General features: G+C 40.8%; 1 protein-coding gene across 8 annotated transcripts in view; it reads right to left on the reverse strand.

Moving 5' to 3' along the window:
• Positions 1–14,548, reverse strand: part of AMBRA1 (autophagy and beclin 1 regulator 1) — a 152,496-nt gene that overhangs the window by 84,640 nt on the left and 53,308 nt on the right. For 6 of the 8 annotated variants that reach the window (XR_004323179.1, XM_032488551.1, XM_032488550.1 and 3 more), the window contains 2 exons: positions 11,361–11,447; positions 7,065–7,244 (listed from right to left, as the gene is read on the reverse strand). Coding sequence is in view for 7 of the 8 variants with exons in the window: in XM_032488551.1 (XP_032344442.1) it covers positions 7,065–7,244; positions 11,361–11,447 (267 nt within the window). In the remaining variant the exon portion in view is untranslated. The remainder of the gene's footprint in view (positions 1–7,064; positions 7,245–11,360; positions 11,448–14,548) is intronic. The other 2 variants (XM_032488552.1, XM_032488555.1) reach the window with 1 other exon arrangement.

Genomic DNA, 14,548 nt, shown 5'->3' on the forward strand with positions numbered 1-14,548 from the left:
TCTGAACAAGGGAGAAACACAGCAGCTACTCTTGCTAAATGCCTGGGATTAATTGCCTCATGGAGAGGTTGTAATTTAAAGGAATGGAAAATACACCTACAGACTGCTGTGTGAGTCCTGACCAGACAGTCAAGTTGCATTACTACTCAGCGACAAACGGCTCTGACTCGGGCCCTTTATAAATGAAGCTACGGCAGCAAAAAGCTCAAAATGTCATTGTCCTCTTGACAATACACAGTTGGCTTTGCTGAAAACTAGATCATGAAAAAATACTTCTTTCCCTGGGCTCTTCTGTTTCTACTCAGTCTCCAGATGCTAGAAGGCCTAGCTGGTATTCCTGTCCCCGGATGGCACGGTGATCCTGGCCAAGTCCTTTCCTTACTCGGGTGCTATCAGTAAGGCCCTGGTCTCTAGTCTTCACTTCAAAGGACTGTGCATGTGTCAGGGCTTCAGTTCCTGGGAGGAAGGCCCAGGCCCAGGTGATATCACTCACAGAGGATTCCTAATAGCATAGGTCTCTTGGAACTACAGAGCCTTCATTTTTCTCCAAGGAACAGCAATATAACAGATAATTACCACTTACACAAACTCCTTTCCTCTCTTATTCTCCCCTTAATTTTATCTGCATACATTATGCAAATCTATATGGCTATTGTGCATTTTATGTTAAAAAATAAATATGTATCTCTGAGTGACAGTTATGTCCTCCTTCCCCTCTCTTCCCTCATGGCTGTTTAATGCTTTAAATCCAGACATATTCCAGTTTCTTTCTCTTCTCCTAGCATTCCTCATAATAAATATTCATATGTATCTTACTTGCCCAGAAAGAATACGAATTCTAAAGCTGCCAAGCAATATTATATACTTCTAAGCAATAAACTCAAAATCTTCAGTAAAGAGTTAGAATTCCAGTAAGCACATATTTTATAAATATATTGGGTCCCCACAGGTACCAGGTATCCTATTCCTAATCCTCAAGAAGTCTCCTCACTTTTCTGAGATTTTGTTATTCTACCTCTGCTGAGTACAAGGGGAAATTTTTTAAGATAGCTCCAACAAAGATCCTAGAGCTTTACGGCTAAAATAAACCTCAGAGATTATCTAATCTAATTTTACAGATCAGACATAGAGGCCTAGGGTAGGAGAGGGACTTGCCTAAGATCAAATGACAGATATGAGGCTCAGCCAAAACTAGAACCCAGGGCTATTCACTAGACAATAGGTGTCAGGCTATCGGGGCCAGCAGGCACTGGCAAGAGAGCCCAGTTCCAATCACAGCTGTTCTGGGAGTCACCTGCTCCTTTACAAACTTAGTTCAAAATCGGTTCCAGCAAGAGTAAAAAAGGACTTGGGCAATATTTTATTCGGAGAAGTAGGAAGTGAGACAGCTGAGCTCACAAGCAGCTCATTCCCCCAGGAACATTCACAAACAGGCCCCACTCTAAGAAAACACCAAGGCCTCTTACATCCATCACTTAACATTCAGTCCTCATATGTTCTCGCGTGTACTTCGCCCACTGCTTTCTCACTGGTTTTCCTGAATCCATATACTTGCCACTTGCCTAACCAATGCTTTCAGAATTCACTGCCTAAAATACATGGTGAACAATGGCTGCCCCTAAATAAAAATAAGGTCAAAACTTCTCAGCCAGCCATTCCAGGCCCTCCATAGTCCATGTCTTTCTGACCTTCTCTCTCAAATTACAAACACTCCAGAGCTCTAGCCAGCTCTACATTCCCAGATCTATGCAGGGTCTCAGAATAAACCCTGTAAATCTTCTGTGTCTGGGCTTTTGCTTAAGCTACTCCCTTTGTCTAGTCTCCTTCCCTGCCCCCATCCTCCCTATCAATTCATCAAACTCCTAGGCCGTCTTCACACCCAGGTGAAATCCATGAAGCCTTGTCACATCTCCCCAAGTACTCTCTCCCTCCATACAATGCTGCCCTGTACTTTAGTGGTACCTTATTACAGTCTATCTTGTAAGCTACTACGCAAAAATCTGATCATGTTATTCCATAACTTAAAGCTCTCCAATGAGTCCCTCTCATCTACGGGATAAAGTTCACTTCCTCTGCAAGGCACACAAGACTCTCCAAGACCTGGTGCTACTCTCACTCTCGGGGCTCATCTCCTGCCACACGTCTTGGACTTCACAGCCTGGCCGTACTTGCCAACAAGGGAATTCCTGACACACTCCATACTGTTTCATGTTTCTATGACTGTGTATTTATTTGCCTTTCTTCTACGTATACCTGGAGAAAAGCCCTACTTTAAGATCTATCCTTTCTCTTTTATAAACCCACCTTGTAAAAACAATCCACCACTACAAAAATCAATTAAATAAAATGACTTAAAACTCTGGTAAAATGGAAGTGAACAGTTTCTTATCTCATCCCACTTTAAGAACTACTTCTGTACAACACCACCACTCAATAATTATAGTTGGTTGCCTGATTCTTGATGTTTTGGTAGGTTCCAGTCTGTAAAGAGAATAATCACTTTATAATGTGTTTCCTTATAGTTTCTCTTGCACTTCTAACATCAAAGAGTTTATGGTTTGTAAGTAAAAGGAAGAGACAAAGGCAACCTCACTTCAAAATGAAGTAGACAACATATCTCTCTGAAGATCTACCCTTTCTTTTCTTGGCTACGGGTTATGTGTTTGTTATTAGTACTCAGTGACTCCCACAGGAGTCCTGGAAATTTGGGGCACAGAAGAGAGAGCAGGAGCCAATACTACCAAGGACATATGGCTTCACTCCACTGGAACTTCTAGCCCCAAGGACATGGCAAAATTATTTGAGTCTCACAAAGCTGTCAGGATTTCACCTAAAGACAAGATAAGAGTAGTTTTATCGGGTTTCCAACGTATTTTCTTTGTGTGATTCAACTAAATTTCAGCTGTGGCAAAAGGTAAGATGAAGAATATTAAGTTCTGAACTCTAAAGGCAAGCAACTTCTACGCCATAGCCAATCAGGTGGCAGAGCCGAATGACAGATTTCAGAACTCTTCTCAGCTACATTATATATACCAAGAAGAGCTTTTAATGACTTCCTTGATAGAAGGTGTCTAGCAAGGGGACCATGAAAGGAGAAGATCTTTCTGGTGAAGGCCCCGCCACGCACATGTATGTAGTACTGCTAGAAAGTTTCATGTCAAACTAAAAAATCAGAACCCTTCTCGGACACCCAGCAATGACTCTCATACTCACAATGAAATGTATTTGCATACTTGGCCACAATATAGATTTCTGGGTAAAAGGAACCCAAATACAACTAGATAAATTACAATTTAAAAAATTAAGCTAACAGACTTAAGAGGCTGAAAGACTAGAATTCTCACTGAGGTTATTTTTTTCAAATTCAGCCCAGTGTCACAACTGTGAATGAAGGACTTGTTCTCTCTGTGCTAACAAGATTTTTTAAGAAGTTGAATATAATTACCTAGTGGTGGAGATATTTGTGACTGATCTAATCTGAAGCTTCTCTAGTTCTGACTGTCATTAGCTCAAGGTATCCTTGCCTTGAGAAGCAAAGCAGTTACAAAAAGAGGCAAGAAGATGAACTAGAGATGATTCTGAGATCGTAACATTTAGAACAACAGATAAAATGAGGAAGGGGGTGAGGATTGCTAGAACAATAGTCATAAAGGTACATGCAGGTCATAGAACTACCAGAACACAGCACTCCACTTGGGCTTCATAACCCTCCACTCCTGCTTTCCAAAGGAATGGTGAAAATGAAAATGTGAGTTTTCCTTATGCTTATTTGCCATCTACATTCTAGCAAGTGGCCTGAGCTCAAAAGCAGGCAGACAGCAGGGTCAGGGGCAGCCACACCTTTACCCTGCTTGTGAACATCTTTATGCAAAGACAGATTCTGAGGGCTTCAGGACAGACCTGCTGACAGCAGGTTTCTGGATGTCCTGTTTGTGCATTTTAATAAACACAGGGATCCTGCAGTCTCAATCCCTGCTGCAGACAGAGACGAACGGCAGGAGAAGATGCCAGCCTGGGAAGATGGTCATTAATCCAGACTACAAAAGAATAGAAAATTCAACCTGATGCTGACCAACCTTCAAAGCTATCTTTCCTAGCGATAAATCTAGAGAAGTCTTGTTCCACAAGGAACAAGGGCTCAAATATGGTTGTACATCATTTTTAAAGGTTTTTAAATCAAGACAGGACAATAAAGTCAGACACTAAATATGCTTGCTCCTGATCTCTCATCTCAGACATGTCTGATTTCGGTCAAGCTTCAGTATCCTTATTTTAAAAAAAATACCACAATGGGATAAACAACTATCTCCCTGGGTTATTACAAAAAGTAAACAAGATTTGAAAATATATGTGCATATTAATGTATTTATATATACTACAAATGTTTTGTATGTTATAAATTAGTATACATGAAAAATGATAGCTGAAACCTTTCATTCAGTGGATGATGGAAGATAACCAAAAAAGATGGGAACTGGGCGATGGCTCTCTTTATTTTCTGGGGTGTACATTTTCTGGGATGTATATTTCCCTATACACCTGGCATGGAAAAGCTAGAGAATGGCAAAATGATCTATGACTTGACAAATGGAAGGAGAGTGGCGAGGCTGAAGCAAGGTGGCAAAAGCAGGGACATGCTGTGCTATGAAGATGAGGAAACCCAGTTGAAGAACAGTCTCTCTCAATGGTACTCTAAGTGTCAGGAGGATTCCAGGCCATATCTAACTTATCTGCTTCTCTGTACCTGAAAGAACTATAAATTATGACTGTGGCTTTCCTTCTAGTTATTAAAGCGAAGGAAAATAACTGGGGCAGAGAAATTAAAATGGGTTGGTACATTCCCTAATTTCTCACTTTCTCCTTCCTCAGAGCACCCAGAAATTAAGAGAAGCAAACACAAGCAGCCCTCAGTTTACAGTAGGCGAGGGAGGGCGGGGAAAGAGACAAAGAAAGAATGAACAGATAGTAACTCAGCATTAACCAGGCAGCAGCAACATCCTTCACTAGAAGACCTGGACTGCTAATATTGAGGTGACTAATCCACAGCTGCTATTAAAAACAAGATTATAGTCTGTATCAGCTGAAAAAGAAAGACAAACACCAGGGGAGGGACTTTTGTAGGGGCATTAGAGAAACCAGCCCATTGTTACTAACCAGGGAGCAATACACGAGCCCAAGGGAAAAAACAATTGTAAGTCAGTGCATGAAAGGTGAAGAAGGGAATGTAAATTCAGGTCGTGCTGAAGCCAGGGGGAGGCACCAGCACAGGTGGGCTGTGGGGAGCACAAGGAGGAGGCAGTCTGACACAGGAAAATCGAGGGGGAAGGAAGGGGAAAGGGAGGAGGTGGTAACAGAAGAAAGAGAAGGTAAGATGAGAACAGAACATTTTAAACTAATCCAGAACTCCATTGTGAAGGACAAGTCACGAGGCAAGATACAGCTCAAAGGCATGAGCCCCACGTTTCACCACTGCACAGAGATAACACAGCCTTCCAAACGTGCGTGGAGAGAGGGCTATGCGAGCTGTACTGACTCCCAGCACTCCACAGGATTACTGAGGCTTTTCAGCAGCATTAAGTCCCAGCAGCCTCGGCACCGTGCATTGAAACTGCTTCCCCGAATAGACCTCAGTGCTGGAAAAATAATCATTATCTACAGGGGGATATATTTCCCTACAGGTGTCTGCCAGGCTAAGGGGGTGGAGACTCCCTTCACTACCATGTACACATCTATGTTTCCCCAGCAGGGACTTAAGGGATACAGGTCAGCTGGGCCCTTCTCCCCCATTGGTAATGGAAGACCACCATTACCCCTGCTCCGTTTGCCAGAGCACAGCTGTTTCAGGGCATCTCTCCATTTCTTTCACATTTACATCTTCCTCAGACAAATGAACCTCCCATTTAGTCTTCCTTCTGCTTCCAAAGCACAACTCTAGTGTGTTTAAGGATTGTATCAGGAAGGCAAATTGGTATAAAGGGTGTTCCCACCTTCTGAGTCCTCTCTGGCAAAGATATTTCTCAAACACTTCATAAAGCGCTATTGCAGGAACTATCCATTCAGCTCACGAAAGAGGGAGGTAGAAGGGAGGCAGGAAGTCTTAAGATCCCAGACCGACCAGGCCATGTCAAGATGAAGGGGGAAAAAAGGATGATGACTGACAGGCTGTCTTATTCCAGTACTGCTAGCAAAAAAGATAGGGGAAAAAAATGCTTAACCATCTTTCTCTCTTTCTTGTTTTGCATGTTTGAGAATATCAAAATATAGAAATCAAAACAAGAGCCAAATGTCCAATTTGATACAAGCCAGGAAAGCACAGCTACAGGATAGAAAGAAACACAGTGAATGGCCATAAAGGCCAGGAGCAGTAGGTCAGAGAATGCAAAACTCAGCAGGAAGACTGGGGAGCTTGAATCCTGGAGCCTGGGGCTGATGGTACTCTGCTAGCTCACCCCTGTACCCCAACCAACCATTTAAAGACACTAGAAGAGCAAGGAATCACTTCCCAACCCATCACATTAATTTGACAGGCAACTTCCAAAGGATCCTTACTTGGGGTGGTGGAAGGAAACTGAGAATGTTTAGGCAAGGGAGTAGGACCTCAGAAAACCGGTCAAGGGTACTAAGAAAATGTCTTCTAGGGAAATCTGAGTATTTTTTTAATTTTTAATCTCTAGATCTACTCTGCTTAAAAGAAAAAAACACCAACCCTCCTGCCTCCCTGATGTTGTGACTACAATCCACAAGAAGCATTTCCACAGTCACCGTTCATGCAAAAGGAAAATAAAAATGTTGCTGAAAGAGCAGCGGCCGTCTTCTCCCAGCCTGGCCTGGGGCCCAGTGGGCTGTCTCTTCCCACAGGCTCCTGTGAATCAGCAATGCAACTGCCAGAGGTGGGAGTTCCCTGGGCATTAACCCTCTGTCCCTCACCCCACCCTATCACTCATAAATAACAACTTAGGGATTTGAAGCAAGAATGTCAACCACTGTTTCTCAGACGGTGGCCAACTTAGAAGCACTCACAGCTCAGAAGGAGAGGGAAGAAAGCAAGCTGAGTATGTACTTACTCAAAGTCCTCAAATTCCAAGTCGGTTCCCTCCACGGATGGACCCTGGTTGTCTGAGGAAGAGGAGGAGGTGGAAGAACGGAGGCGGTTCTGTTGGTAGCGCATGGAACGCTGGCGGATACTGTCTCTCCGTGAGAGATACTGGATCATCCTCTGGGCATAGTACGCAGCAGGAGATAATCTGAGAGAGAGAGAGATGGACAAACACAAACTAGCACTAATGTGGGGAATACTGGGAAAGACAGTAAATCCAGCTCTCCCATTGCATCTCCTTGCTGAGGTCAACTCCGGAGACATGAAAAATAAAGGGCATTTAACTCACCGGGAGGTTTGTACTGTGCAATATGCTTATCAGGCTATCACCAGTGTTTCCGTTCCAAGGCAAGGCAAAGAGGTTGGTTAATCAGTCATCTTCTGATCAATGGCTGCCCCCTCCCAAGAGTTTAACACTGGATCTTTCATTTTAGTTTCTTAAGGGGCCCCCTTTAACTTCTCAGGGCACCTTTTACACAGATTCACAGCTTTTCCTCAATCATCCATACTCAAAATATAAGAAATGAAAGGGACTTAGCTTCTTTCATTTTACAGACAAGAAAACAGGCCAAGAGATGGTGAACCTGAGATGACTAAGAAGGCATCTTCAGGCATCACCTTCACCAGGACTCCTTTCTTTTCCCATTTGTAGCTCCAGATTCGTCCTAGCTCCTTAAGATGATCTCTTTGAACTTCTTATCTCTCTTTTACAGATTATTCATATGTTTTAAAACAGAAAATATTCAGGATAGAGACTGAGAGTAAAATATACTCAGGAGAACAGAAAATCTGAAAGAAAAGAAGAGATTTTTTTATCTCTTCTGACAGAGCCTCAGAGGCTACGTGGGCACTGAGCAACACAGAGGACAGCAGTCTCTTCCTCTCCTTCCTTAAAACGGCTGCTCTCAGCAAATAATTAACCTGGACCTATATTCTTCCAACTGCGGTTAAGTGTCTTCATAGCCCATGAAAATGTCTAGTGTCCCATACAATTCGCACATTCCCTTCTTTCTCGAGTTTTTCCTCCATTTTTCACAACACATATAATTTGAGGCTGTGAACTGAGAAAGTGAGAGACGAACAATAAGAGAAAAATGTTTTATATATAATATGAAGTAGATTACTAAGAAATTTCAAGACTTAAAACCTGCCTGAGGTATACACTTTGATTCAACAATTCAACTAGAAATTTTATGCTATAGAAACACACAGGATATGAAGACATAAACACATTATTGGCCCTAGTGAAAAACTGGGAAACATCCCAAGTGCTCATCAACAGATTAAATAAAATTTATCTATACAAAGAAATACTATATAACTACTAAAAAGAATAAATTATCCCTACTACGCACAAGTAAAGTCCTCTAAAATAAAATTTTAAGTGGGGGAAAAAATTAAAGAATGGTATGTATACACTAATATGTATATAAAAATATATATTTCTGTAATTAGAACAAAAAACTAAAAGGAAACACAGCAATCCTCATGAGGATTCCTAGGGACGTTAACTCTATAATGACTGAATATAAAAGGAAAAAAGCATGTACCTTTTTTTTTAATGGAAATCTGGAAAAACTGATTGAGAATGGAAATAGAAATACTTATACCCAAATGATAGGAAAAGTATTTACAAACATCTTATTGCCTGACCTTTCATTACCCCAGGACAAAGTAGGTCTTTGGATAAATCCTCAGTAAATCTACAGACTCAGACCAAAGGAGATCCTGCAGTCAACTGCTATAGGAACTAAGGCTGCCTCTGAAATGCCTGTCATCAGAGGTGGTGTCCTGGCTAACCATCAAATGGAATTTCCAAGCAGGCCAGATGACAATCTTTGGAACTCAAACGTCTGTGTTATGGGACAACATGCTGTACTTGACACCTCTATATCCAAATTACCTCTGACTCCAATTACCAAACAATAGTAATTATTATAACATAGCAGGTGGGAATGGATGTACAGATGCCTTGGATAAGATCATCAGAGTATAAGAACTATTTCTTTAAAGTCTCAACTAACAGAAATTTCATTATCTTTTTGGGCACCTATTCCCATGCATTTGGCAAGGATGAATCAAGAACCCTAAATGTTCAACAGACAGAAGCCAAGACTCCTGAGTTGTTCCTATATCTATCAAATATACAGAAATCTTTCAGCCGAAATTAATTACTGCTAGTTAAATTCTCAAGTCGATCAGAATAGAAAAGAATGTAAAAAAAAGTTTTAAGAGGAGAATGAAGATTCCTTTTTTTAGAAACGATTCTGAAAAATGACAATAAGTACACTCATTCCTCAGTTGACAGTCCACCCAAACTAATGGAAAAATTATATTATGGTGATAGAGGTAGAAATATGTTGATGTTGAAAGTAATATATAAAGATTGTCCTTTTATGTAGGGGCAAAATTTCAGCACTAGGTAGCCCCAATTGTTTAATTTCACTATTGGACAGGAATTCCCTAAGCTATAAAACTATGCACCAATGGTAAAGAAAAAAGATTCTTGGCACATTATTAAGTACAAGTACACCCTAGCCTCATCTTTTCAGGTAGAGGGAAGTTAAGGATCTGAATACCGCATGTCTCACAAAGGCTTTGACCAATACATATTATGTAGGGTGAAGTCTAAGAGGAAAAAGAAATTAAACGACCAGTAATGGGGTAATAATCATCCTCCTACTGAAGAGCTAGATAATTATCAAACTCTAAAGTGTTCCAAGTGAATATTTAAAATATCTAAATAACTCAAGTTTTCTTCAAGGAAGAATACTTCCCCCTCCAAAAATATCTATTTTGTGTTTAAAGGGCAAATGTAAAAAATACCAACACCACAAAGTATGGCCTTTCTGTGATAAAGAGACCTGAGTAGGGATAAATAGCAAATTTATTACATGAAAGGGGGACAAATAATTTTGGTCTTTAAGAATCACTGTTAAAATCTGTCAGGTTAAAAATTCTGGGGATGAGATTCCTGTTACTGTCCTAAAAGAAACCATTTCATAGCAAGAAGTTCTCTCAGTGTTTCAAAGAATTTGATTCATGAAAAATATTTCCTTCTCTTATTTAGGGCTTGCTACTTTCAAATATGAATAGAGACTAACAAACTTCCTCGCTTCAGTCACCATCTAAGTTGCCTTTTTTAAGTAAGATATTAGTTTATTAGGTTGATTACAAGGCATACCTGTTTTATAGTCAATTCTCATGTCCCTTGATCCCTGGATTTACCATTTCTGAGGAATGGAAAAGGGAGTAAGAGGATAATGGGGCATCTTTTCACTAGTATCTCTGAAAGAGTGCTCAGTATCGTGACAAAACTGTGGCAACAATAAAATCATTCAATGTCACTGCAACCAACTTAGTCTAAGGTTTTTTCCAGACTTGAAATTCTTAATCTACAGCAAAGCTTATTTAGCCTTTTCTGATATACACTGTTAACTTCAACCCCACCATTATAAATTACCCTTTTCTTCAGGCAAAGCCTCGCAATGTACTCTCGTATTACTTAAAGAATGGGCAGGTTATTCCCCTTTTGGATCATTAACAGGATTAGTAAGTCCTGCTGTGACAACCCCAAAGAGCTGCTCACTATAAATAAATGTTACACGTCAACCTGGTCCTCAGCAACCAGTATAACATAAAGGTGGGCCTTGAGCTCATCTGATTTTTTTTTCTTTTTATCTCCTAGAGCAACTTTTCAAATGTCTTCTAATCAGTGTAAGGCAAGCACATTAATAATGTATCAACTCATTTTATTCAGTTATCCTTTTGTCAGTCATCTCTTCCTTCACATAGTCTCCAAAAATTCACCATCTGAATGAGCTTGATTTCTGCCTTTGGATGTTCTAAATTCCCTCCCAAGTAAGGATTTTTTGTTTGTTTTACTTTGTAAGTAATTTTCCTATTATTAAAAACTTTTGTTTCTCTTTTGGCTATCCATCTGAATGGCAACAGCCTCTCTGATCAGCAGAAAAGAAATATTCTGCGACTCTGCCAGTGGCCTCCTCAGGTCCCTCCACTAGTGTCCCACTTACAAAGATGAGCCCCAAAGGACAAGGGCTCAGTCATAACCCTCTATCACCAGAGGTTCTGTTCACTTACCTGTAACACTTCCCAATCACCTGAACCACCTGTCTCAAAACTGTAACTGAAGAGTAAAAGAGCACCAGGACCAGAGAGGCACAGAACGGGGCTTCCAACAGCTTGGCAACCCCAAGGGCAGCCCCTCCCCCCCACCTAGTGCCATTTCTCACTTTGGCCTTACCTCGCTGGGTCTGGGTAAATTGGGTGCTCTCTGGATCCTGCTCCATCATAACGGGATAATGAAATGAGGGAAGACTCCAGCAGCCTCCTAGCAGAGATTAAAAAAATGGCAATAATCCCTGTCAATTACCAACTCAGAGGTCATTCATAAGGAAAAATGGGGGGAGAGATAAATAACATCCCCCTTTGCGGGTAGCTAACACCTCTTATCTGGAATCACATCCTTCCTACAAGCTAAGTACTTAGAGGCATAAATAAAGAGCTCCAGAGCTCCCATACTGGATATGGCCACTGTATGATGCTGAATACTGCTCTTCTGTGAGAAACAAACAAGTGCTTCAGAGACATCATCTTATTTCTATTTGCAGTACCTCCAGTAGACAAATAGGAGGTTGGGATCAACATGGGAGAGGAAAATGAGGCATACCCAGAGATCACCATATAGTGCCAACATTCATCTTGGTGTTCAGTTCCTGCATGTCATCCTAATCCACATCATATTATCCTCTACTCATTCTGCTCTGCCCACACCTTTTTTGTGAGTACTCCTAGGGGTCTCTTAACAACTGGTAAAAATGGTTAATTATATAATCTAGCCCGACTGTAAATTCAATGATCATATGTGATACACACACATTTTACTGAGCACTTTTTTGGTGCCAGGCAAATACTAAGTACTTCGCATCTCTTTCTTTATTTAAATCATACCATAACCTGGAAAGGTAAGCATTACTACACACACATGAGAACAATGGGCCTAGAAGTTAAGTGTATTGCACGGTGGTACACAGCTACTGAGTGATAATGCTGGAGGGGACTCCAGTGAAGGTCTGTCAACTCCAAAATGATTCAAACCACTATGCACCCACTGAATCTAAACTACAATGTAGGTTCTGTATCACTGGCTTTTCCTATTTTTTAAGGGAAGCCAGAAATCTTGACTTTTGCATGAACTCTCCTGACTGTTAAATTTTAGCTAAAACATTTTTTTCTCCTTTTCATACAGCAAGGGCCAGTTACAACACATCTATACACATGCCTCAGGGGCCCCCCAATTTACCATGTCTGCCACACTGCTTCCCAACTCAAATGTGCCTTGGCAGCCAATCAAGCTCCTGCCATAGAACACGTTTCAAAGGAAATGGTCTCAGAAAGAAATGCATATTGTTCCTCCAGCAGCATCTTGCCTGGCTCTCCCAGGAACAGGTCTCCGGCTCCCTGCCAGACTCTTCTTTAAGGCAGATCTGCAGGATAAGGACAGCAGCTACCAATCTTTTCCAATTGAGTTAATTCAATTTACCGTTATTAAAACCAGCTGGCTTTAGGTATAGTCATGTGCAGTCACTTTATCCCAGTGACTGGCTCTCTGAAGCATTTCCCCTAACAGCCTGAGGAAGAGATACAGCAGAGGTCCTGTCAACCTGGCCTGCTACCTTTCCCACTCAGGACAACCAACCGTTACATGGTATTTTCTACCTAGACAAGGCTTATAATCCCCACCCTTATGACACGATAAATAGTCCTATCACTGAAGAGAAAGAATATAATGAAGCCAATAAGGAAGAGGTGGAAGGAATAAAATACATCTTCTCTCTGGTGGAAAACCTGAATCTTCAATGCTATTACTGTTTACAGCAGCAGAAATGCTGAGGTTCATCAATTCTAAAACACACTACCCCCCACCCCTGCATTTTAATACGTCTGAAATTGGGATGCATCTTAAAACTGTGTGATGCAGTTTAATTGGCAGGATCTTGTTCTTTCATAGAGGCACATAAAATAATAGCATGTCCTTGAATCTTGAAATACAAAATATTTGTGAGAGGAAGGGATAGTGAGAGATACACAGACTGGAGAAAGAAGAAAAGTAAAATTTTGAGAAGAGTATCTCTTCAGAACATTTATTCATATATAGTACTTACTCATTACTAATACATTAGTTCTATAGGAGCTGAAGAGCAGAAGCAAGATCTGGGAGCAGCTGACTGCCCTGGAATATTCAGAAGCTTGTTCTATCCCAAAGGGCTCTGGAGGGAGTCCTGAATATTACTGAGCCCTGTTGTATTATCTTCCAAATGACTGCTTAATAAGCAGAAGCCCTTTGGCAAGGAGCATCCTCCAGAGTGACCAATATATATCCTTCTTAAGTACTTCTGCTTGAAAAATGATCCTGCCAAATTAGGAAGCCAGTATTACCCCCTACTATGCCACAGCAGGTACTGACAGTATTCAGAAAAAATGAGATGACTTTTCAGGGATGCTGGATGCTGGATGCTGTAAAGAAGATTCTTTAACCAGAAGAGTTTGGATTAGATAATTTCAATGTTAATGATTCCATTTTATAATCCTGCAAGCTCTACTTTCCGCCCTAAATTCCCATCTTAATTAGGAAGACTTCTTAAAACAGAGTAAAACCAGAATCTTAAGCTTAGTCTCTGGGGAGTCCCTGATGAGGTTCTTTTGGAAAGTGTATCCCCTGTGCCTACTTACCAGAAACTTACTAGAATCTATTGCCACCATTTGCTCTCCAGGAAATACAGTGGACTGGCAAGTCATTTATACATATATAGCATTTTAACTGCTAATACACAAATCAGGAGAGCCAATTACTACAAATAGCAACTCCATACACATGTCACTGATGAAACATTAAATTCCATAAATTACAGTTACAACACAAACATTACCCGAAAGATTAAAAAAGACTTCTTCAGTTGGTGTTGAATAAAGAAAGAACTAGAGTGACTAGATGAGTAACTATCACCACTACTCCTAGAAGCCTCAAAGAAAGATTTCTTACCCACAGTTAGCAAAGAGCCATCAATGGGGAAACGACACAACAAAACAGAATGGGATGATAGCTGAGTGCCTTCTGCTCTGGCCACCACAAATGTGACTTGACTTAATGATCTACCAAGCAGTGCAATAATACGAAATCAGGTAGGACTTAGGGAGAGCTCAGATAAACTTATTCAAGCTTGAGGCTACTATTTCATTCTGATCTATAATCTCAATTTAGAAATGCTTTAAAGAGTCACTGAAGCTCTGACAGAGAGAAAAAACACCTTTCTCTACAAGTTTGCCTGGTTCATTTTCTAAACCAGTCATGTCCAAGTGAGGTATACCAGAGGTTATGCTATTCTGATCCACTGGAGAACAGGAAGAAAATATTACAACTTTTGATTATAA

This window comes from Camelus ferus, chromosome 10, assembly GCF_009834535.1.
Source record: "Camelus ferus isolate YT-003-E chromosome 10, BCGSAC_Cfer_1.0, whole genome shotgun sequence".
In the NCBI taxonomy this organism is placed as follows: Eukaryota; Metazoa; Chordata; class Mammalia; order Artiodactyla; family Camelidae; genus Camelus; species Camelus ferus.